The following is a 25440-nucleotide window of genomic DNA, read 5'->3' as shown; positions in this document are numbered from 1 at the left end:
AACATGCATTTTTAGAATGACAGTGCTATGGGCACACAGGGGTGCTCCATGGACACTTGAAGAGTAGAAGACAATGAACGAGCCCCATGGGTTAGAACTATACAAGGTAATGAGTTCAGTTAAATGAACCTTCCAAATAGCTACTGATAACACCAAGAAACAAAAGAAGTCAAGGTTCATGAGAGTTCTAATAGATTTTTAGTTCATCGGTTTGAGTTAAAGGTTCCTAAATCTTTAAGTCCAAAAAAAAGATCACAAGACCTCTCAGGCTAGATGGTTTTATATGTGTGTAATCCCTGCTGCTGGGAAAGGCTGAGGTTGAGAGATCCTCTGAGCTCTGGAGTTCTAAAGTACAGTACCCCAAGCCAATTGGCTATCTACACTAAGTCTGTACCAATATGGTGAGTTCTTGACTGGGGAAGGGGAGAAGGGACCACAAGGCTACCTGAGGCTCCATATCAGTACCAGTTGGAAATGGAGTAGGTCAAAGTGGGTTATTGCACTTCTAGCATCAGCTAAAATAAATAAAATATTCAATTCAAGAGGTTCTTGGGATGATTCCAAAAGGCATATTAAAATATGGCATCTTTATCCTCAGAAGACCCCAAACTCATAAGCCAGTGTTGCTCCCCTCAGGAAAAAAAAGTTTTAAATTATCAATGCATAGAATTTTATAGCTAGAAGGACTCTTAGAGATCATCTAGTCTAACTCGTCATTTTACAGAAGAGATAACTGAGGCCCAAAGATGTCATTGTAATGTACACTAGAAGACCACTAACACTTATTACCTGAATGATGTGCTTCTAGTCAGATTGGCCAAAAGAGCCTGTCCTAATGTGGTGGGTGACAGGGTAGCCATGAATATAAGTAGTTCCAACAGAAGGGAGGAAAATTATACTGTGGATATATTAATGCTAATTGAAGATGATCTTGTTTTTGTTTGGGAGAGAGTTCAAGGTACAAGGAGGTGTTGTATACAAAAGAAAAACAGTAGTGGAATCCTGAGCATAGATTCTTTTTTAATCATAAGAGAAGGGAAAGAAAGTAAAAAGTCACTCACAGAGTTTACAAGTAAGAGATTTTTATGCCTTTCCAACTGAGAAGGCATAGGCAGAATATTAACAATGAATATGGTTCTCAAATGTGCTCTGAGTTCTCCCTCCCTCCCCTTCCCCTAAAGTTTCCTACAAATACATTTGGCTTTTGAAATCTTATACTTCCCATTATACGAAAAAGTCCAAAGGCCACGTTTATCAGCAGCATTTATAAACACAACACCACTTACTATAGAGAAGAGTAAAGGAAGAGTTCTCACAAGTCAAAAAGCAGCTTTGAACTGAGTTGTTTCGGCTGTCACTTTGGAATATGGACATTCATAAAATTAATTTGCAAGGAGAAGAGATAAATCCAATCTAGCATCTCCAAGGCAACGCAGTGCTTAGCTGTGGTATGTGGGAGCTATCAATGTGGGAATGGACTTGAAAATTTCACTCCAGATCCATGGGAAAACGTCTCAATTTTATGGATAACCTGCTTTCAGTGATCCAGCTGCCACCAGTCCTGACTGGAGATTTCTCATGAAGAAGGAAAAGCAGAGCCTGAATGGAGCCTTGTAGATACTACTGAGGCTAGTCAAGGGATAGGATGTCAATGAATAGGAGATTTGTTTTAGGAACCTTAGCACAGGGCAACAGACTTCCCTCAACTCCAATACTCCTCTCCACCATCCACTACTCCAAATCCTTTATCCCTTTCCTAGAGAAGACAATCAACGAAGATATAAATGCTGACAAGGTTATATAACATCTGGACAGTGAACACTGCTTACAGGAATTGACTCAGTGGGCTTGGCAGATTCCTTCTGTCCTGGCCAAAAAAAAAAAATAGCTAAGATAATCTGCCCCCTGAACTAGATAAGATGAGTTTTCTTCTTACCCAGATGCCATGTCATCCCTTTATCTCTCTGATCAAGCCTTAGAACTTAGTGGACCTTTCTCCTCACTCTCAAAGAGCTACACCATAAGTAAAAGCCTGAGAGGAAAGCAAAGGTGAATTAAATTTATTTCTCTTTTTTTTCCCCTTAAAGGATATGAGATGATAAGAATATAGCCTCATAGATCTAGAACTAAAAGAGAACTTAGGGAGAAGCAAAGACATTTCTTTAAGAAACAATAAAGAAACCAATAAATTTGTTGTTCAGTCAAGTCTGATTCTTCATGACCCTATTTAGAGTTTTGGGGTTTTTTTTGGCAATAATACTGGAGTGCTTTGCCATTTCCTTCTCCAACTCATTTTATAGATGAAGAATTGGAGGCAACCGAGGCTAAGTGACTTGTCCAGGATCATATGAACTTACTATACACTCCTTCACTCTGTAGTCCCAAGTGTGTATTAAAAAAACAAACAAACAAAAAACTACACCATGATGTAGCAAGTGAAAAGTCAGTTAATTACTTTTATAAGCAATGAAGGTACTAAGATTAAGGAGGAATAGGAAAAGCTTCTTCTGGGAGACTTAAGGTAGCCAGGGAGGCCAGGAGATGGAGATGAGGAGGAAGAGAGCTTGGAGGACAATTAGGGAAAATGTTTGGCAGGGAGGCGGAATATCACATCAGAAGAGCAGCAAGGAGTCCAGTGTCACTGGATTTCACAGAGGAGTGGAATAAAGGTATAAGAAGACTGGAACGGTAGAAAGGAGTCAGGTTATGAAGAAAGAACATCAGACTTGAAGTCAGAAAGCAGGAAAGAGTTCAAACCCAGGCTCCAAAGCTTCCTAGCTAAGAACCATGGGAAAATATCTTCACCATTCCACTCCTCAGTTTTCGCAGTTGTGAAATGGGCATACAACTATCTCTCACAATTGGTTCTTGCAAGAAGAGTGATTTTAAAACCTTAAAGCATAATAGAAATGGATTGTTGGTTTTTAAAAAGAAATATTTTTCTTATCAAGCAATTATAAATTCCACAGTTAAGTGATGCAAATACCTTCAAAACGTATGTGTCTCACAAGCCAGGGGAAAAGACGTTTGACAAAGACACTGGCCAGCTCTCTCTACATAGGGTAGGGTCTTGCTGGAGGTGGATATCATGCAAAGAGAAAAAAATGCTAACTCTTATGAGACAGCACAGCTGTTATGGACATCACTGACTTTCTAACCATGTGGTATTTCTATTCCTCTTTTTCCTTGGACTCCTAATAACAAGCATCAGCCCAGGAAAAGGGGTGCTTCTGCTCTGGCCTGCCAAGCATACTTTCCAAGACCTTTGGGGATCAGGTTTCAGAGGGGTTGGCAAATCATGAACAGTTTCAAAGACAGCTGGTGTGAGCCAACAGAAAGAGGCTCACTCTACAGCTTCCTCCCCTAGGAGGGAATGAGTCCTATAGGAAGAATCTCAGAAGAGCATGGTATTGGAACTCCAAAGCAGAGCATGCATCTAGCTTGTACCCTCCCTTCTTTGGACGAACATTTCCTTTTAAGGTGCTCCTTGCGGGACCTCCTTTTTCACGTCTTCCCTTCTGAATTACTCAAAAAGAGGACTTGCACACAGAGACGAAAGCATAAATTCTGTCCCTTATGCTTTGATACATGGTACTAATGACTTGATACATTTCTGACTTTCCCACATCTGTTCCCTATAGGTAGTATAAGAGTCTAGGCAAGTTTACATTTTGGAATTGAGAGATGGAATGCTGAGAAGGGGGAGAGAATGCTTGTTATTAGGAGTCCAAGGAAAAAGAGGAATAGAAATACCTTGAAACCTATAGAAATGCCTTGAAATCAATACAAAGTATTGATTCTAAGATGAAAAGATAAGGGTTCAAAAAAAATCTTATTTGACAGCCAAACCAAACATTGAGGGAAAACAAATCTGATAAGTAGTAGAAATAAAAAGATAAGGATCTATGTCTTTTTTTTTTTTAACCCTTATTTTCTATCCTAGTAACAGCTCTAAGACAGAAGGGCAAGGGCTAGGGAAACAAGATTTGAATTCTGGTCCTCCAGTCTCCAGGCCTGGTGCTCTATCCATTGTGTTATCTCACTGTCCCAAGTCGATAATTAAGCCTTGTTGCATGCTTGAGAGACAGGGTGGCAACATGGATAAAGAACTGGTCTTGGAACTGGGAAGATTTGAGTTCAAGCCCACCCTGACCCACATTGGTCATAGGATCCTGGGCATGTCACTGAAACTCTTGGTTCCCCCAAGCAACTCCAGAAGACTAGATGCTACCAGGCAGTTGCTGATCTGATTTAGTAGCAGAAGCTTCCTCACTAATTAGTTCCCTTAAACTAATGAAATCATGGGTCTGAGCCAAAAAATAATAAAATCCATGCTTACCATCTTAATTCCTGGGTTTAGCTCTGAAGCCAATTAATCATCAACCCAGAAGGGATGAAGGATACAATTAAAAGGGCATAAAGGTAGCACAGTGGATAGAACACTAAACCTAGAATCAGGAAGACCTGGGTTCAAATCTAGCCTCAGGTATTTTCTAATTCTGTGATCCTAGGGAGGTCACTTAACTCCAATTGCCTAACCCTTGCCACTCTTCAGTCTTAAGAGTTGTTACTAAGACAGAAGGTAAGAGTTTAAAAGAAAGAAAGAATTTTTTTAAGAGCATAAAAGACATATACAAAAACAGTTATAGCAGCTTCTTTTGTAGTAGCAAAGAACTGGAAACTAATGGGTTCATCTTATCCATGAAACAAATTATGGCATATGAATGTAATGAAGTGTTATTATATTGTGAGAGATGATGAAAAGGGAATTTCAGAGAAACCTGGGCAGACTTGTTTGAACTGACTGCAGACTGGTAAGCAGAACTAGGAGAAAAATTACACAACCAAAAGAAGCTCCTATAAATTCTATCACTTTGAAGGCTTGCATTCTACAAGTGAGATATCATCACAGTAAGATATTTGCATGATATCGGACACACCAGCATTTCCCCAGAATCCTTGACCAGACACTACAAAAGAATCAGATAATAGGATCATGGATATAGACCTAGAAAGAGATTGTAGAAGTTATCAAGCCCATCATTTTACAAATGAAGAAACTAAGGTTGGGAGAAATGAATGCTTTACTCAGAGTCACAAATTAAGTGTCTGAAGCAAGATCCAAACTCAAGTGACTTCAAGGATTTAGCATGTTAGCCACTAAGCCACCTCTTAAAGCTGCCCCTAGAACTATGAAGAATTCAGCTCTCCACATATACTTTCCCCCAAGGAAGGGATCTGAAGATGCATCAGAATCCCAATGGCCTGCATTCCAATGGGTATCAACCCCAGACATCAACAGTCATCCTATCAAGTAGGGTTAGTCAACCACACTCCAGCACAACCAGAAGACATTTGAGTATGTGGAGTGTGGTCATTTTCTACTTTAGAAGGCTAGTCATAAAGGCTGGTCAAATCTATTTTAAAATCATAATATATATTTAACTGGAAGCTAAATGGCAGCTTAAAAAAAATTCCAAATGCATAGAACATCTAAAGCAATACGAGGGTGTGGGGCTCTTGAGGAGGGGGAATAGGCATGTGACTCAATGGATTAAGAGCCAGGCCTAGACAAGGGAAGTCCCGGGTTCAAATTTGACCCCAAACACTTCCTAGCTTTGTGATCCTAGGAAAGTCACCTAACTCCCACTGCCTATTCTTTTTTTTTTTTAAACTTTTTTTTTTTAACCCTTAACTTCAGTGTATTGGCTCTTTGGTGGAAGAGTGGTAAAGGTGGGCAATGGGGGTCAAGTGACTTGCCTAGGGTCACACAGCTGGGAAGTGTCTGAGGCCAGATTTGAACCTAGGACCTCCCGACTCTAGGCCTGGCTCTCAATCCACTGAGCTACCCAGCTGCCCCCTCCACTGCCTATTCTTTAATGCTTTTCTGCCTTGAAACTGATCCACAGTATTGATTCTAAGAAGGAAGGTAAGAGTTTTTTAATAATTAAAAGATAATAGTAATAAAGTAAAACATCCAGGTTATCCTCACACCACAATGCTTGCTTCTGGAGGGTTGTTATTGTTTTTTCTATTTTCTTGTTAAAGGGATGGCATAGATTAACAAAAACTATCTCCAGTTTCATTAGGTCTTATAGATGATATATCTGCCTATCTTCACACTGATGGTCCCTCATGCCTAGAATGGTCTCCCTTCTCACCATGGAACCTCTGGAAATCTCTGGTTTTCTTTAAAACTTAGCTCAAAATCTCCTTTCTACATGAGGTCCTTCCTCATCTCCTCATCTTCTAGTCCCTCACTATCAAAATTTACCTTGCTTCTCATTTGAATATAGTTTACACACACGTATCTATATCTATCTATCTATCTATCTATCTATCTATCTATCTATCTATCTATCTATCTATCTATCTATCTGGATGTATATCTCTATACGTCTCCTGTGATCCTTGAGGGCAGAGATTGTTTCATTTTTGTCTTTGTATGCCCAGTGCTTAAAAGAGTACAAGTATTTATTTATTTTTCAACCCTTACCTTCCATCTTAGAATCAATACTGTGTTTTGGTTTCAAGGCAGAGGAATAGTAAGGGTTAGGCAATGGGGATTAACTGACTTGCCCAGGGTCATATAGCTTAGAAGAGTCTGAGGCCAGACTTGAACCCAGGACCTCCCATCTCTAGACCTGGATCTCTATTCACTGAGCAATCCAGCTGCCACCATGACTATCAGTATTTAATAAATGCTTGTAGACTGATTGGTAGAATGAATGAATGAATGAATGATAATTCGCTAAATTAAATAGATTAATCTAATTAATTTAATTAAAAGGGTAATTCATTAAATTAAATAGATGAATCTAATTAAAGGATAATTCATTAAATAGATTACTTTAATTAATTTAAAAGGATAAGTCTAATGTCATGGGTCAAATTTCTCACCTTTATCTAATTTTGTTCTTTAGTGGCCTCCCTTAACCCTGGCTACATCATAATGCCATTTAGAGGAAAGCGGTCTCTTACGCTGGAGACCATCACCAGCCTCCTGGTGGCAGTTACCTGAATTGCAGGCATAGTTCTTGTTCACTGAGAAATGTCACAAATCCATCAAGTCATACAAATATCTCAGATCAAAACACCTGTCTGAAACCCAGTAATGAGGAGCTTAGAACTCTATTTACTTTCAAATAGTCAATGACATTTTTAATAGCCACCAATAAAACAGTGACTCTGAAAACTGAAATTCTATTAGAAATGCTTTAATAACTGAAAACCTTCAAGGAAACTAATTCTCGTGAACTTCTCTGGTGTGACCGTGACTTACCAAATCTGGTTGATCATAGAATAAAGGGGGGAAATATACATTTTCAAGGGAACTAAACTGTATTTGAAGTAAAGGTATAGCTTTTTGCTATGCCATAAAATAGATTAGGTTACATTCCAACAGTAGAAATAATATGTGTGAACCATTTGCCATTTCAGGGGTTACCATGCTTATATGCACATACATACCAGTAGTGAGTAGATATTTAAGCTACAAATTTAAAAGGATTTTCAAAAAACATTGCATGTAGAACTATTTTTGCTTAGAGATCTTTTATAATTATGATAGTAATTTTTTATTAGCAACTCAATAACGTATCTGATTTTACCCTGACCCCCAGAAGAATCTCTTTTAGTATCCCCCTTTTTATTTTTATTTTTTTTTAGAAAAAATTTTCCATGGTTACATGATTCCTGTTTTTACTTTCCCTTTCACCCCCCTTTAGCCCTCCCCCATATCCTACATGCATTTCCACTGGTTTTAACACGTGTGATCAGTCAAGACTTTTTTACATATTGTTGATAGTTGCATTGGTGTGGTCATTTAGTGTCTATATCCCCAACCATGTCCGCATCAACCCATGTGTTCAAGCAGTTATTTTACTTCTGTGTTTCCACTCCTGTAGTTCTTCCTCTGAATGTGGGTAGCGTTCCTTTCCATAAATCCCTCAGAATTGTCCTGGGTCATTGCATTGCTGCCAGTATCCGCCTTTTTAAATTAGAATGCTGGAAGAACTTGGAGAATTAAGTCTCAAACCTGGGTTTTCTGACTTAACCATTTAATAACCATGCTGCCTTGGGCAACTAGTTTTAACCTCTCTAAGCCTCAGTTTACTTATCTGTAATATGTAATTAATAATAGCACCACCCTCTCTATGTTCTTGGGTTGCTGGGAAGAGCAAATAAATGCTAATGTTTGTGAATTGTGCTTCGAAAACCAGAAAACATCATTCAAGTATAAGAAACTATTGGAATTACCAGTTTTAGTTAGAGAGAGAGAATGGTGTAGTAGTGGATGGGCAGTTAGGTAGAGTAGGGTATAGAGTGCTGAGTCTGGAATTCAGAAAGCCTGAGTTCAAACACAGCTATTTAGTTGTGTGATCCTGGGCAAGTCACTTAACCTTATTTGCTTCAGTTCTCTCATCTGTAAAATGAAATGGAGGAAAAAAATGGCAAACCACTCCAAAATCTTTGCCAAGAAAACCCCAAATGGGATCATGAAAAATTGGACAGAACTGCAACAAAAGTAGATATAGTGATAGCCTAAAAGTCAGGAAGAAATGCCTTTGTTCTACTTCTGATACAGATGAGACAAATGAAATCATAAAAGTGTTTTGTTTAGTTTTTTAATCATTTTGAGAAGAGTGTATTTCACAAACTAGGCCCTTAACCTCACTGGGAGAATGCCTTGAGTCTCAATAACAAGTGACTGGAAAGTTTTTTATATTGTCTAAATAGAGTTATTTATTTCCTGTTCTTGAGACTATAGAATTTTGAGTAGCCTCATGTCATTTGAGTTTAAGATTCATTAAAAGAAGTCTATGCCTTTCATTATAATTTTCTATTTTCTGCATAATATTCCATGAGAAGAGGGATGGCTTTTTTATTCTTGTAATAGGATTCAGAGCCCTCCAGTACACTGCCTGGCACATGAAAGGTGTTTAATTAATGCTTGCTAATTGATGGATTAATACAACTATAGCTGACATTTATTTGGCCCTTCGAATGAATTACGAAACGTTTTTACATACTATCTCATGTGATCTTCACAACCAGCCTTGATCATGGCCCTTTTTTACTGCTGTCAGTGAGGGGCTGGGGCAGGGAATCTTCAATATGAACCATAATAGGGCCAGGAAGATCACTTCAGCAAAGGTGATGGGGACCACCAAGAAAATAGCTGAGTTGGAATAGTATTGATTCTAAGCCAAAGTCCTTCTCTGAGATCCAATCTGTACATGGAGGGAGAAGCATCCTGGAATTATTTATCAATTCACAAGGCTCTCTCTAAAGAACCAAAAGAAATGTAATATAGTGAGGAGGAATCTGCAGAGTGGCAGCTGAAATATTTAAAAATTGATTGCCCAAGGATGGCTGGGTCAGTGTTTTCTAAATTTGCTTTGCCTGTGCAAGGCTGATCAGCCTAAATCACTATTGATATCTATCTAATATCAGAAAAGCAAATACTATTATTCTCATTTTACAAGTGAGAGAGCTGGAAATAAGATACTTGTCCAAAGTCACATAGAAAAAAAAGATGGTGAAGTTTGCATGGTTTTCAGAATTCTCTTATCCGCTCCATTATACCACACTGTCTGGATACACAAAAGAGTGTAGATAATAATTAGGTAAATTTGATAAATTATAAATGATAATAGTTAAGTGACTAAAGTTACTCAAATCTGCAAATTTATTCCTGGTCTAGACGCTTACACTCTTTTCTTTTTTTTTGGGGGGGGAACAGATAATTTCATTGGTATACATATACACAGAGACACGTATGTATCTATATTCACATGTATAACTATCTATGTGTATCTGTTATGTGTATATATCTAGCTAGCTAGCTGTCTGTCTATCTGGAAATCCCAGTTTAAAAACTCTCTACCAATGTTGACTGTCATTTAGTTTGCAATTTATGAACTTCAAAAAGTTGCCTGGGGCACTGAGAGACTGAGACCTGTAGAGAGCCCCCCAATCTGCATATATTAAAGGTGAGAACTGAGTCTAGGTCTTCCTGATTCCAAGGCTGGCATTGACCCACTCTTCCACTCTCTATTCAAGGCAATTTATTCACTATGCCACACTGCACTCCAGGACTTCATACACAGTGATTGTTTAATAGATGCTCATTGAGTTGAACAGAATTTACCAAATATCTACTAATTGTTGGGTTTTCTTTTTTTTTCTTTTTAGTTTTCTGCACAGTTCATTCATCTGTTCCTCCTCTTGTTGATGAAAGCATTTAGCAGTAGAAATATTCCCTTAAGGACTGCTTTGGCTGCATCCCCCAAAGTTTTGGAAATGAATATCTATACAGAAAAAACTGTACAAGAAGTCGTAGGAGACGTAAAGAATAATAAAACACAAGCTCTGCCCTTATAGAATTTATAGTCTGGTGGAGGAGATAATATACACAAATAATTCTAGCAGGAGGTAGAATGAGAGAATGCTAAAAGAAGTATGGAGGAGGCAATTAGGTAGCTCAGTGGATAGAGAGCCAAGTCTGGAAACAGGAGGTCCTAGGTTCAAAGCTGATCTTAGACATTTATAGCTCTGTGACTTAATCCCAGTTGCCTAGCCCTTATCACTCTTCTGCTTTGGAACTGATACTTAGTATTGCTTCTAAGTTGGAAAGTAAGGGCTTTAAAAAAAAAAAAGAAATATGGACAAAGTATTCTGATTATTGTCAAATACTGGGGTAGTGGCCACACACAGCAAGGGATCATATTTGGCTAAATCTGCCATTTGAAGAAAAGAGTCCATGTTTTGCAGTTTCTAAAGGGCAAAGAAAATGGTTTCCTTGGGAAATGTCTTCAAAAGCCTGTGTAGACACACCCATCAAGAAACTATTTCCTAACTTTATAAAAATATTTTGCAAGATAAAAATACAAGTTCCTTAAAATTCTAGAATAAAAGCTTCAGAAATATTTAAAGTTAAATCATGGCCTTCACCCTAAGTAGCAATTACAAAAACCCTGCCTTTCCCATAGTCTGTCCACAGGATGGATTATTATATTTTTGGAGGAAATTCAAGGCATGAGCTTTCTGAGTTAACTCATTTCATATCCTAGCTAAAAGGTGAGAAAAAGCCAAACAAATTTTTCTCTTCTCCAATTCTTACTTCTCACCTTGAAGAGAGGGGCGGATTTTCCATTTTGGACATAACTAAATTCTGACCAGAATTGTAATATGTCTAAGGGTGATTTTTTTCTTTCTTCCCTCTCCTAGACTGTATTTTTCCACCAACAATAATTTTAAACTTATTTGTGTTGCATGACTGACTCTAAGGATGTATAACATTTCTCAAGATTTTTCACCTTATATTGTCTACCCCACCTCCAACAAAATTTAAGTTCCTTGTGGGCAGGAACATGCAATACTTCATCCTTGTAACTCCATTGTCTCACACTTTGTAGGTACCTAATGAATGCTTATGGAATCTTCCCTTCTCTTCCTCTTTCCAGGATTCCTTTAATCTTTTTGTTTTTTAAGTGGCTATGTATGGGCTCTTGTAGTGAGTTTAAGTTAATGTACTCTCCATGTCTCCACACCTCCCTCTCATTCATAGATAATTCTATTCCATACAATTGCCATTTCAAAATGTTGGCATACATTTAGCCAAGTAATACAAACATTAGCTTGATTATTCAGGAACTAATGATCTAGTTTGAGGATTATCCAAATCCACTGCCCTTTTTTTCCCCTTCTCCTTCCTTTTATCCTTTTAGATATTTCACTCCTCATTAACACCACCAACTAGAAGAGAAGTAATGGAAGAAAAAGGTGAGAAAGCTCAAATCTCTTCATAGTGGCATACTTTAGCATCCAGTGGGAAAAGTATAGTAGAAGATAAAACAAATGAGATTTTTTTTTATTAGTGGAATTTCATTATTTGCAAAATGTAAACCCAAGTATATATTATAATGATTTTTAGTCAGTGCTTTCAAATGAAACCAAAAAAGTTAGATATGTTGGATTCTTCAAAGATCTCAATCATATTTTCTTCTCCAAGAATGTTGGGGCCGAAATTGGTTATATTAGCCAAATCCCTTAGAGTGACTAATGATTTACATTTTCATCCATTTGATCTATTTGATACTAAATCATCACTTTCTAAGTGCCTTTTATGTGTATAGTCCTTTGCTAAGCTGAGGAAGCTATAAAAACTAGATGAGACAGTTCTTGCCCATAAAAATATAGATTATGTACAACATCATAGAAGTCTTCCAGAGAGAATTATAAAACAAAATGTAATGTGAGATAGAAAAAAACAAGTCAGATATATTTCATGGATATGTCATAAAGGGAGAAATTTTAAACAAACAAAGGATAAATGAGATCACCAATAAATAATGAGTCCATGAAATTGAAAAGCTTTTGCATGAACAAAATCAATATAACTAAGATAAGATAACGAGAGTTGATTAGAAAAAGTGCTATGGGAAGAGGAAGCTCATTGCCAATTTGGAAGAAGCAGGTAAGCCTTCATATAGCAGGAAACATTTAAGTTGGTCTTTAAAGGATGGATAGAGATTCTTCAGATGAAGAGGAGAATATTGTAAGCAAAGGAGATCAAAAGCACAGGAAGTGTTATTGTAGATCGTAGTAGTTCAGTTTGGCTAAAGCATAGCACAGTATGGTAAGAAAGCCAGATGCCAAATGTAGAAGACTTCGAATGCCAGACTAAGAGGTTTGACTTTTAACACTGTATGTAATATATAATGATGGAAGATTTTCTAGCAAAGGAGTAACATGCCTACCTCTATGCATAAGAAAAGGACTTCCAAATTGATCAGTTTTGTTCTGAGAGAATAACTATATAATATGATTTACTTTTCTACTGCTAAGTCCTACGAATTAGTATATTTCATCAAGAAATGAAAGTATCTCAATTGTAGAAGTTTTTAAAACTTTATAATTATGTGCAACTAATACTCCCTTTCATTGAAAGAGAAAAAAACTTCAGGCTTGTTTAAGCCAAAGGTACAATTTGCACAAAAGTTTGTTTTTAATCTTTCAAAAATATAGGACAATTATCATATTTTAGACACTGTATAGGTATCCCTTCCATATCTTGATTTTCCCTATCATGGTTTTGATATTTCATAAGTCAACATAAGAATTTTGTAGGGAATTTCAAAATTATTTTTTTAAATGTTTCTTATTGTACACACAGTATGTTTGGGGTTATTCTCAAATTTGTTTCATTTTAAAATTTTAAAATTTTTTTCTTTTTCATGTGGCATTTTTACTTAATATTGACCTACATATAGCCTATGACAAAATACTTAACCCAAAATTTACAGTGAGGTACTATAAACACTCAACAAAAGAAAAAGAAAAAATACATAGGGAGGACCAATAATGTTTATATGGATTTTCTAGATCACGGGGGCGCAATGTCCCTAGCCCTCAACAATGTGAAAGGAATGCCTGTGTAATCATGAAAATTGGACAAATGTTCAAAGTTTAATGTAGTTTGTGTTGCTTCTTTTTTCTCTTCTTCAATAATCACCTTCCTGACCTAACAACACTACTGCCCAGAAACTGACTGGTGACTTCGTGCTGAGAATACTATTTTTTATTTTAAAGATTTTTACTTTACTAATTACATATAATAACATTTCCACATAAGTTTTCTGAAGTTATATGATTCAAATTGTCTCCCTCCCTCCATCCCCTCCCTCTTCTCAGAGCTGGCAAGAAATTCAATCTGGGTTATACATGCATTATCATGCAAAACATATTTCTATATTGATCAAATAATTGTATAAAACCAAAACCCCAAAATAAAACCCCAAATATACTAAAGTGAAAAATAGTATGTTAGAGCTGCATTCCTATTTCAACAGTTCTTTCTCTGGAGGTGAATAGCATTCTTTGTCATACGTTCTTCAGAGTTGTCCTGGGTCATTGTATTGCTGAGAGTAGTAGCTAAGTCTTTCACAGTTGATTGTTGTGCAATACTGCTGTTACTGTGTACAATGATCTCCTGGTTCTGCTTATTTCACTCTGCATCACTTCATGTAGGTCTTTCCAGCTCTTTTGAGACTACTATTTTAAGAGAGACCCTAGTCATACTTTACTTCACTCATGACTTGACTCTCTAGTTGACTTCTTTTATTCCTTCACAACCACTTGCCTCCCTTCCCTTAATCTGTTGGTTTCTCCAATCAGAGTACAAACTCTCTGATGTATTATCTTATTGTTGTATTGGTATCCTAAATGCTTAGCAGTGTCTGGCACAGTGTAAGGCCCTTAATAAATACTCCCCTCTCTCTCTGTGTCTCTCTCTATCTCTCTCTGTCTCTGTCTCTCTGTCTCTCTCTCTTTCTCCATCTCTCTCTCTCTCTCTCTCTCTCTCTCTCTCTCTCTCTCTCTTTCTCTCTCTCTCTCTCTCTCCCCCCCCCACTCTTTATTTCTCTCTCTCCCTCTCTCTCTTTTCTTTCCTCTCCTTCTCCCTCTCCCCTCTCAAAAAATACACAAGAAACTGAATCATGAACCTTAGGAATAACAGGAGTTTGTTCCAAATGCCTACCACTCTAGATTTAGCTTACTCTTTCATTTACTGAACACAAAATTACTTGTCACTAGAGGATTTTCATTCTTTTCTACAAAAAGGATCAGGTATCTCCGAAAGGAAAAAACCAAGATTTTTTTATCCATCAGATCACATGTGGAAAATTAGCAAGATGCATAAAGTTACCAAAGGTTTCTTTCCCTTCCCCTTACCCCTTCCTAGGACAGCTGCTGAGATTTGGATTGATGGCAAGGTATGGGGGGGGAGAGAGAGAGAGAGAGAGAGAGAGGTGACATGTGATGTTGGTGTGGTATAGAGGATAAATACCAGATTTAGAAAAGATCTAGGTTCACATTTCAGGTCTGCTATTTACTATCTATTCAACCTTAGTAAGGTTAAGTCTTTTTTCTTCTTTAGATGTCAGTTTCCTTGTCTGTGAAATGATCAATAATATCCCTTACATTTCTAGAACCTATAAGTTGCCATTTTCAAAGTTTTGCAGAGAGGGAAGGTCTTGGTTCAGACTCATGATTTCATTGGTATAGAGAACTCCTAGGAATGAAATATTTCTCTAGCAGTGCATCATATAGGCTTAGATGAGAGGATCCAATAAGAGGTTGGATGACTTACTCAGGATCACACAAAGGCAGGACTTAAATGAAGATGTTCGTGGCTTGAGGCTAGTTCTCTGTCCACTATGTAACATTGCCTGCCTCTCTCTCTCTCTCTCTCTCTCTCTCTCTCTCTCTCTCTCTCTCTCTCTCTCTCCCCCAAAAGATATTTTAGTTTGTCAGAGAATTAAAGATATTTCTCTGGAGCAGTTAGCTGACTCAGGGAATAGAGAGCCAAGTCTGGAATCAGATCCTAGGTTCAAACTTGGCCTCAGACACTGCCTAGCTGTGTCAATTAATCTCAATGGCCCAGCCCTTATTGCTCTTCTGCCTTTAAACCAATTCTTCATATTGATTCCAAGACAGAAGGGTAAGGGTTTAAATTTTTTTGAAAAAAAAAAAGACATTTCTCCTTATGCACATAATTACATATAGCTTTTTATCACTTCAATTTGAGTCTGCTAGTGGCATCCATGAATCTCTATTCTCCCTTCCATATCAGGCCCATTGAAGATTTGTTTGATCATTATATTGCTTGTAAGAACACCACCTAAATGCAACCAACATACACAGGACTCACCTCCGTAATGATGAAAAAGTCATCCCCTGGTTGTCCCTGAACCACAATTTTTTCTCCATCTTCAAACTGGGCAGTTTCCAGTGCATCAGCCACTGTCAGTCGTTCCCACTTATCCAGTGATTCTGAAGATTTAGAGACAATAAAACTTTCACGATGGAAATATCTGATTTGCTATGGAATTCAGTCACAAGGGATAATGGCAAAATGCTTCTTTTATAACTTTTAGCAGTTGCAAAACCCAAAGGCAGGCTTTTTTTCCGCCTTTTTTTTCTCAGAACATTCTCGGAAAACATGAAGAACATTAGCTCTGCAATGATTAATCTTTGCAGGGAGGAAAGAATGAATAATACACAAGGGCACAAAAGTCACAAAAATGAATTTTCCAATTCTTTTATACTTGTAACACCCAGATATGTTTTAATTAACTTGGATGCTTGGAGCAAAGGATTAGAATTTAGTCTTTAGCAGGTAGATATAAGTTTAAAAGCAGGTAAATGTTCTGAAAAATGAAATTAACTTTACACAAATATTAAAAATGAAAATGGAGTCTGTGGAACAGTAAGTCAGTTTACAAAAAAAAGTTACTTTCCTTATCTTCAAAAGAAAAGGGTAGCATAAACATTCACATGCAATGAAATTACATTCAAGTATGGTAAATTTCATTTGATTTCATTATTGAAGCAACAATTCATTAAGAAAAATGCCATTAACCATCACAGAATATGTAAAATTTGTATTTCTGTAGCAGTTATATAACATTGGTTTTTGTTGTGGTTTTTTTTTGTCCAGACTTATGATTTCATGAGTGTGGGGCACTCTTTCCTAAGGTAGAAACTCCCTCCACCAAATGAGATGGACAGTTCATCAGTAATTTATAATCTTAGAATTATGTTTAAGTGACTTGCCCACAGTTATACAACTAATATGTGCTAAAGGCAGATTTTGAACCTAGAGCTTCCTGACTTCAAAGTTGGCCCTCAAGGCACAGTGGATAGAGTGCCAGGCCTGAACTCAGAGGACTAGGGTTCAAATCTGATCTCAGACACTTCCTAGCTATGTGACCCTGGGTGAGTCACTTAAACCAACTGCCAAGTTCTTATTGTTCTTCTTAGAATTCATACTAAGAAGCTATGTTTTGATTTTTAAAAAGTTTGCTCTCTTATCTATTACTGCTCAGACTGCCTTTCTTGAATACTAACTATATTTTAAAACCCCTTAAAATAAAAACAATGAATGTGTTCATTTTTATCTTGTAGCAAAGCTTTAAAAAATTCAAGATTCCTTTCCTCTGTTTCTCAACAAACTACCTCTCGCAGCCCTCTACTCCCTCCTTCTCCTCCTCCTCCATCATCCCTACCCCTATTGAATAAACACAATCTCCTCTTTTATAAGAAAAGAATAAATGCTTGATTAATTATCCAGCTTCCCTTTTGGGGGCAAAGACATTTTTATTCAACTCTGGCCTATACTTATCTGACGTTACTTATTTAGGGCAGCTGCTAAAAAGAAAAGGTAAAGCAATGTATTTAGAATCGGGTTAATGGGGGAATCTCTTTTTGCAATATTGAGGGCTGGTAAAGAGCTTTCAAAAACCATACCATGGCGCATACAAGGAAAAGATGAACAGCTGGTTTCTATTCAAGAACCTAAACAATTTTGTAGTTGTTGTGCAAATGAGCAATGTCATTTCAATCAAGATTATTTTTTTAATGGGGGGAGGGGGAAGCTACTTAACCAATTTGCTTCTGTTGTGTACAAACAGTACTCAGTAATTCTGAATGCCAAAGTACTCAATCATGCTCAAATTATGCAAGAACACCTTGAGAAAGATGTTCATTCAAAAGACACTTGAATTATTTAATTGCAAACTACAGTCTGTGTTTTTGGGGAAAAGACTTAAGAGAAAATGAAGAAATCTGGTATTTTGGTGCAAAAATGTCTTATTTACCCTTAAAATTAAATAGCCATTTCCATGTTTGTAAAGAACCAAGTAGCTTCACAGTTATGATGTTTATTTTCCAGTATCAGAAGTAACAGGTTTCAATTGTCATGGAAAAGTCGAGTAGAAAATAAATGTGGAACCAGAGAGCTTTATTCCTTCCCAAATAAATCCCTGTATCATCGAACTGGTGTGATGAAATGACAAGAAAAGGAGAATGTCACCAAATTTATTCATCTGAATTTCTCAAATGCCAAATGAATTTAAGGCTATTCTTTAAATACGATGCTGCCATATTGGGCATTTTTTTTTATTTCTCTCTCTCTCTCTCTCTCTCTCTCTCTCTCTCTCTCTCTCTCTCCTTTTCTTTCTTTCTTTCTTTCTTTCTTTTTATTTTTATTTTTTGCATTTTCAACCTAAATCTAGAAGAACATTTCCAAATAACAAACGTCCTAAAGGCAGACAATCTGCTATATTTAGAAATCTCAGGACCAGACCACAGCAATAATCTGAGACTGAAGAAAATTCAGTTTTGTTTTGTTTTTTAAACCCTTACATTCCATCTTAGAATCAATATATTGGTTCCAAGGCAGAAGAGTGGTAAGGGCTGGGCAATAGGGGCTTGTGACTTGTGCAGGGTCACACAGCCAGGAAGTGTCCAAGTCCAGATTTGAACCTAAAACTTCCCATCACTAGGCCTGGCTCTCAATTCACTAAGCCACCCAGCTGCCCCGAAAATTCAGTTTTTAATACATTTTTAACACACTTTCAACATTTCAGCAATGAGGTAATACATAATAAAGGCAGGTGCAGCTTAGTTTAGAAAAGTTCCTTGGCATAATCTGGTATAATTGGCATCCTGAGTTTTGGAAGGCAAATCATATTCAAGTTTAAAGGAAACCAAGAATGGGGAGAAGGGGGGAAAGCACTTATATTTGGCTCAAAACTAAGTATTGTTAAATTATTAATTTAATATGAAATTCAGCACATTCAGAATTCACATAACTGCTGATTTCCCAAAGAGGGATGGCCAGGAGTTCAATTACATTTCCAAGAGCCTCCTCTTCTCTGGGATAGGAACGAATTTGCAACAATAACAAAAGGCAAATTTTCTTTTCATGAATGTACTACTACTCAAACTTTGAAAGCAAAATAAATAAAATTCACCATTTTGAGTAGAATTTGAGCATGTAGTCTGAGAGGGAGACTTGCCAACTGAAATATTAGCAGAATGCTCCTTGCACAGGAGAGCTTTTTTCCTTCTATTGTCCAACACTGTCCACTTAATGGTCAGGCTTTTGTTCTCTCAGAGGTGATTGATCAGAGAAGGATTAGGAGTTGGTTGTTTTTCCTACTAAAGGCCATCAAGGGACATGTCCATATTTTGTGGCTATCACATTAATCAAAGAAAAAACAAAATCCCAAGACATGAAGTTGAACAGATGTTTTAAGAATGTCTGACAGGAGTATAAAAGCTAAAAGATTTTACAAAGAAATAAAAAGGAGGGCCTCTGCCCATTTGGGACTTGGGTGTTCATTAGTTTATTGCACCATTGTGTTCAGAGTAGTTACACTAGGCAGTTAGGATAGTAGTAAAAGGCTTTGGAGTCAAGAGTATCTGGGTTCAAATCCCAGCTTTCCTACTTCTTAGCTGTGACCTTTAGTTATTTAACCAAACAGAGCCTAAGTTTCTCCATTTGTAAAATGAAGGGGTTGGATTGGATGGCCTCTGAGGTCTCTTCCAGTCCTACCTAGATTTATGATTCTCAAATCTTCTTTGCTAGAAGGAGGCTCTCACATTTCACTTGGAAGAATCTAGGAAGCTGGAAACAATATTTCATAATTTACATTTAGTCACCTTTCTAAATGCTTTTTACTGCAAAGTAATTTGCTGTGACAAAGTCTCAGTTAATCAAGACGGAAAATTTTACAGTTAAAGTAAGAAGAAAAGCTCACTTTTGGTCTAAGGAGCTATCTCAAAAGCAGATGGGACATTGGAATGACAATAGAGACCAGGCAATAGTCTGGTTGTACAAAACATCTGTTTATTGCCGAAATGCAGGATTAATGTGGTAGGCTGGATTTCCAATTTGCATGGATTTTTACTTAGAACTTTAAAATTGGAAGCCTTTTAGCAGATTGTCTAGACCAGTGCTATCAAACCCAAATAGAAATGGAGTGGCATGCTGATGCAGAAAAGCACAAATGAACATTATCTAGGTTGTATTATATTTTAATTTTGTTTAACATTTTCCAATTACTTTTTAATCTGCTTCTGATTGAGGGAAGCCAATAAGAGAATAGATAAAAATCTGAGACTCCTCTTTTGATCCCTTTTGTGATCCTTGTGATTTCTTGTTGAAAAGTATTGTGGCCTTATCTATTCTTTTATTGGCTTCCCACATCTGACTATTCCTAGCTGCTTGTGAGTCTGATACCTCTGATCTAGATAACAACAAACTACTCATAATTAGAGTATGGCTTAATTCTTCTCCCCCCCAAACTCTCCTAAGCAAAAATTTTGACATCCCTGGAAATAAAATGGATACATAGGAAGGTATCAACTATGTTAGATCATTAATGCTAATATACTTAGACATATATATTTAGCTAACATTGTAGTTACTGGATAATGCTATATGAAAAGGATCAGAATCTCACCTGAGAAGTCAGTAAGCCTTGCTTTCTCATTTTACAATTAGGGAAATTGAGTCCCAGAGAATATGTTACTTTCCAAGGTCACATAGGTAATAAAGAGGCAGAGGGAAGATTTGAACCTACATCCTCTGACTCCATTCAATGACCTTTCCCATTATGCCACATTGAGAGAAGTAAAAAAGGGTGGATTTGAGAGAACGAATTGAGAACAATGAAAATAAATAACTGAAAAACTATCATCAGAGAAAACCAGAAACGCTTAGGGTGGAGGGAAATGATCTCCCATTTGAAAACCAAAAATAAAATTATTTTCAAATTATGACACCCAGGTTCATTATCAAATAATTTTCAGACAGAATCAAATATATAAAATGCCAGTCAGATAGAAGTTTCAAGGAACGATAGTCATCTAATAGCTCAAGTGACCATGCATGACAGGGACTGCAATAAAAAAAAAGGCAACTCACCCAAGATGGAGACTTTGCTCAGGAATTCCTCATACATCTTCCGTTTTCTCAGAGTGCTGCCCTGTTTAAAAGAAAGGGAAACACAGAAATGTAAAGAGATAGGGCATAATTTCTAATATTTTGTAACTTATAAAAACATATTTTGATTTTTTTGCTCTACAATACAGACTGCCAAAGGAGCCAGGACTCAACTCTCCCCTTATCAAATCAAAACTATCTCTTCTGTGGTGAATTTTAAGCACTGTTTAAAAGAACATCACAAGGAGCAGCTAGATGGCTCAGTGAATAGAGAATCAGGCCAGGAAACAGGAGGTCCTGGGTTCAAATCTGACCTCAGATACTTCCTAGATCCTTTGCAGTTGCCTAGCCATTACCTCTATTCTGCCTTAGAACCAATACATAGTATTGATTCTAAGACAGAAGGTAAGGGTTTAAGAAAATAAAGCATTACAGTTTTTAGTACACAGAGTTAAATATAATTTACCCCTTGAGGGTAGAGGTTATTTCATTTTTGTTTTTGAAACTCCAGAACCTAGCACAGTGCCACCTAGTACACATTTAACAAATTTTCATTGCATCAAATGTCTAGTTTTGTTAAATTTTTTTAAAGCATCATCATTCTCAAAAGTTCAATGAAGGCAAAATATTCTGGTGAACAAATCAGGAAATTTGGGTTTTAGATTCCATTTCACCCAATGGGTATGACTTTGGATAAATCTTTTACCATGTTTTTTTTTCTTTCTGTAACAGAAATATCTAAGGACCTCTATCCCCGAGTCATGAAATATTGTCCATTATATGACATAGTCTTATATCAGTAGTGCTCAACTAACACCAGCTTTTTTAACATTGAAAAAATTTCACTGACCTTCCCATAATTGCAGTTTATTACAAATATCTTCATTTAAGAAAAATCCATTATTTGATAAAATACTCAAGGCCAATTTGACTCTAAGTTCAAGAATGCTTTTAAAACAATTTGTATTTTCTTAATCATAACAGCATCCACATACATTTTAAAACTAGTCATACATATATATATATATATATATATGCGTGAGACATATTTATTCAATCTGCAGAAGGTGTGTTTCCTTATTTATTACCTGGAGTCCCACTGCATATTTTGTTAGCACTAAATAAAGAACAAAATAGCAAAATGACAATGTTTGGTTTACAAATGCGTTTGAGGACCGTTAGCATAATTTCAGCCCATATTTGCAATGACTGCCTTACATAAATATTATTTTCTTGCTCAAAAGTGCTTCCTTTAGTCTTTCTCGATACCCTCAACTGCTGATACCCCAATCCTTAAGTTACCTCATTTATTTTGTGTTCATTGTGTATATGATTCCAGGATCAGATTTAAAAATCTTGTTCATCATTCAAAGTCCTTCATAATCATGTCTCCTTTTTTTTTTTAATTAAAAAAATTTTTTTTAAACTCTTACCTTCTATCTTAGAATAAATACTATGTATTAGTAGTTCCAAGGCAGAAGAGTGGTAAGGGCTAGGTAATGGGGGTGAAATGACTTGCCCAGGGTCACACAGCTTAGGAAGTATTTAAGGTCAAATTTGAACCCAAGACCTCCCATCTCTAGGCCAGGCTCTCAATCCACTGAGCCACCTAGTTGCCCCCTGTCTCTAGTCGTCTTGTACCTTACTTCCTGTCACAAGTTCTCAATCTGGTGACACTGGCCTCCAGGGTGTCCTACAAATAATATTCCATCTCTTGGCCTTGGGAATTTTCTCTGACTCCCATGCCTAGAATACTCTCCCTTCTCATCTCTACCTACCAGTTTCCTTAAATCCCTTAAAGTCCTAACTACAATTTATTCTTCTATATAGGAAGCCCTTCCCAACTCTTATTAATTCTATGTCTTCCCTCTCTTCTTATTTTTATTATTAATTAATTTACTATTATTATATAGGGAATATTCCCTTTTCCTAAAAATACTTCCTATATATTCCAAATATAGGGGTTTTTTGTGCACATGGTGTGCATTTTGCTATTTTTCCTATTAGACTGTGAATTAAACTGACATTTAGAGAAAGGAAAGGTCTTCATTGGAGAAGATTTTATGGAAGAGATGAGCCTTAAATTGGGTCTTAAAGGATAGAAAGAATTTGGAGAAGCCAGAAAAAAAAATTTCTACGTTAGAGGAGTTTTAAATGCCCTTCAAAACTTTTCAAGATTTTTAAAACCTTAATTACATGCATAATGTATTAGGAAACTACATGACCCCCAGAGGAGGTCAAGAACAGCTACAAAATAATTCTCACAACTCTAATATTATATTCGCTTGGGAGTTTAGGATAGTGAAGCAGAAATTTAAGAAATTTTTACGTTCCTTACCATTATGTGATTTCTCTTAAAATATGGTGCCAGGAGGTAAATGGGTAGTTCCTGATTAATCTTATAATCCCCAGCTCTAAACTTCCCATAGACAGAATTAATTGGAAAAAAAGAAACTAAGCAAACTTTTCCACATAATTAGGCTTTTATTAAATAAAAGAATCCCTTAGTGATGCTGATTAATGACTGCATATATCTCATTAATAATCAAACATTTCCTTTAAATCTTTAATTATGTATTTTTAAAAAAACTCTTGGTTACAATTTGGTATCTTTCTCATTAATCCTTAACATTACCTATTCTGATTCCTGATTTCCCTTGGTTATAACTCACTTACCCTGGTTATTCAATACAATTTTTTCTATACTTTTCATTGAGATGTCAGGCCAATTCAGTCCCAGAAATCTCTGTATTGCTTTCTCTGACAGTTACACATTCTCCGAGGGAGCCAGAGTAGAAAAAGGAATAGAGTTTACTTTTAGATACAGCCAGGAAGGCTTGACTTTAAAATCCTGCTTCAAGCATTTACTAGCTGTGTGATCTTTAATAAGATTCTAAATTTCTCTGATTATGTTTCTTCAGCCCATAAAATAAGGATAATAATAGCTAGCCTTTATATAGTAAAGTTTACTTATATTATCTCATTTGATCTTCATTAATACTCTGCCAGATAGGGGCTATTGTCCTCACTACAGATAAGGAAACTGAGGCTGAGAGAAGTTAAAAAGGCTTGCCCAGGGCCAGGGAGGTGGATCAGTGGATAGAGAACCAAGCCTAGAGATAAGAGGTCCTAGATTCAAATATGACCTCAGATATTTCCTAGCTGGGTGATTCTGGGCAAGTCACTTAACCCCAATTGCCTAGCCCTTGACCACTCACTCATACTTAGCATTGATTCAAAGACAGAAGGTAACTTTTTTTTTAAATGACCTGCCCAGAGTCATGTAGCTGGTACCTTTCAGATGTCAAATTTCAAACCTAAGTCTTTCAGGCTCTACTGTATCCACTATACCACCTAACTGCCTCAAAAATAATAGCACAGTCCTAGGTTCAAATCTGGCCTCAGACACTTCCCAGCTGTGTGACCCTGGGCAAGTCACTTGACCCCCATTGCCTACCCTTACCATTCTTCTGCCTTGGAGCCAATACACAGTATTGACTCCAAGACGGAAGGTAAGGGTTTAGAAAAAAAAAATAATAGCACATTTCTTATGGCGTTGTGAGAGCAAAAATGAAACTGTATATAAAGTGCTAAAAACTTAAATGATAAATTACTGTCAGCTATTATTATGAAGGCAATTAGGTGGTACAGTGCATAGAGTGATGGGCTTGGAATAAAGAAGACTCATCTTCATGAGTTCAAATCCAGCCTCAGGCACTTATTAGTTATGTGACCCTGGGCAAGTCACTTTACCCTGTTTGCCTTGATTTCCTCATCTGTAAAATGAGCTGGAGAAGGAAATGGCAAACCACTCCAGTTTCTTTGCCAAGAATCATAGAGTCAGACACAAAGCTGAAACCACAATCATGATTCTTTCCATTATAGCTAAGAGTGGTCTGTTCACCACTTTTTCTAATTAACAAATGACTTTGTTATTTCCCATGGATCCTCTGTGCTTCTCTATCCATAGTCAAAGAAAGAAAAATATTACAGTCACACATTATGATCTCCTCCTTAGAAGCATGATCCCTTTTTTATCCTGTCAGAAAAAAATTCTTAAATCCTTGAACCCTTTTCTTACCACCCCACACCCTTTTTTAAGGGAAGCTTCAGTAAATTTCTCCCACTACTTCATTTTATACACTTTCCAGCTAAGCTATTGATTAGATTTACAGTCTGTTGTTCCCATAGCAACCATCACACCCAGGATGAGCTATAAAACATCCTTCTGAAAGACCTTGAAGTTACAAAACCGAGTTTCTAGCAGAATAACATCTTTTTATTTTCTGGCTCCTTATCCTCTTCCTGACCCTTTACTGTGGGTATTTGTTAAATGTCAGTTCTGACCTTGGTTCTTTCTTTTCTCTCTACTTTTTCTTTCTCTGAGATCTTGTTTGACTCCACAGATTCAACTCACTGCTGACGGGATGTCCCTCCAGCACCTCAAACTCAACATGGTCAAAATGGCAAGAAGGAAATAAGAATCTATTAAGTCTCTACTGTGTGCTAAGCACTTTTAAAAATATTATCACATTCGATAGTGTGATAGCACTGGTAGGTGCTATTATGATTTCCATTTTATAGCTGAAGAAACCGAGGCAGACAGAAATTAAGTGACATGCCCAGGTCACATGCCTAGTAAA

The 25440-nt window shown here is 36.8% G+C and overlaps 1 protein-coding gene across 1 annotated transcript in view; it reads right to left on the bottom strand.

The window, feature by feature from the left end:
- The window catches only part of PRKAR1B (protein kinase cAMP-dependent type I regulatory subunit beta), a 219261-nt gene that overhangs the window by 28923 nt on the left and 164898 nt on the right, over positions 1-25440 (bottom strand). Inside the window, exons 5-6 of the mRNA XM_044660121.1 lie at positions 20780-20840; positions 15716-15837 (exon numbers count right to left, since the gene is read on the bottom strand). Coding sequence (XP_044516056.1) covers positions 15716-15837; positions 20780-20840 — 183 coding nt within the window. The remainder of the gene's footprint in view (positions 1-15715; positions 15838-20779; positions 20841-25440) is intronic.

Source organism: Gracilinanus agilis, chromosome 1 (assembly GCF_016433145.1).
Source record: "Gracilinanus agilis isolate LMUSP501 chromosome 1, AgileGrace, whole genome shotgun sequence".
Taxonomy (NCBI): domain Eukaryota; kingdom Metazoa; phylum Chordata; class Mammalia; order Didelphimorphia; family Didelphidae; genus Gracilinanus; species Gracilinanus agilis.
This window is presented reverse-complemented; position numbering and strand designations above follow the sequence as displayed.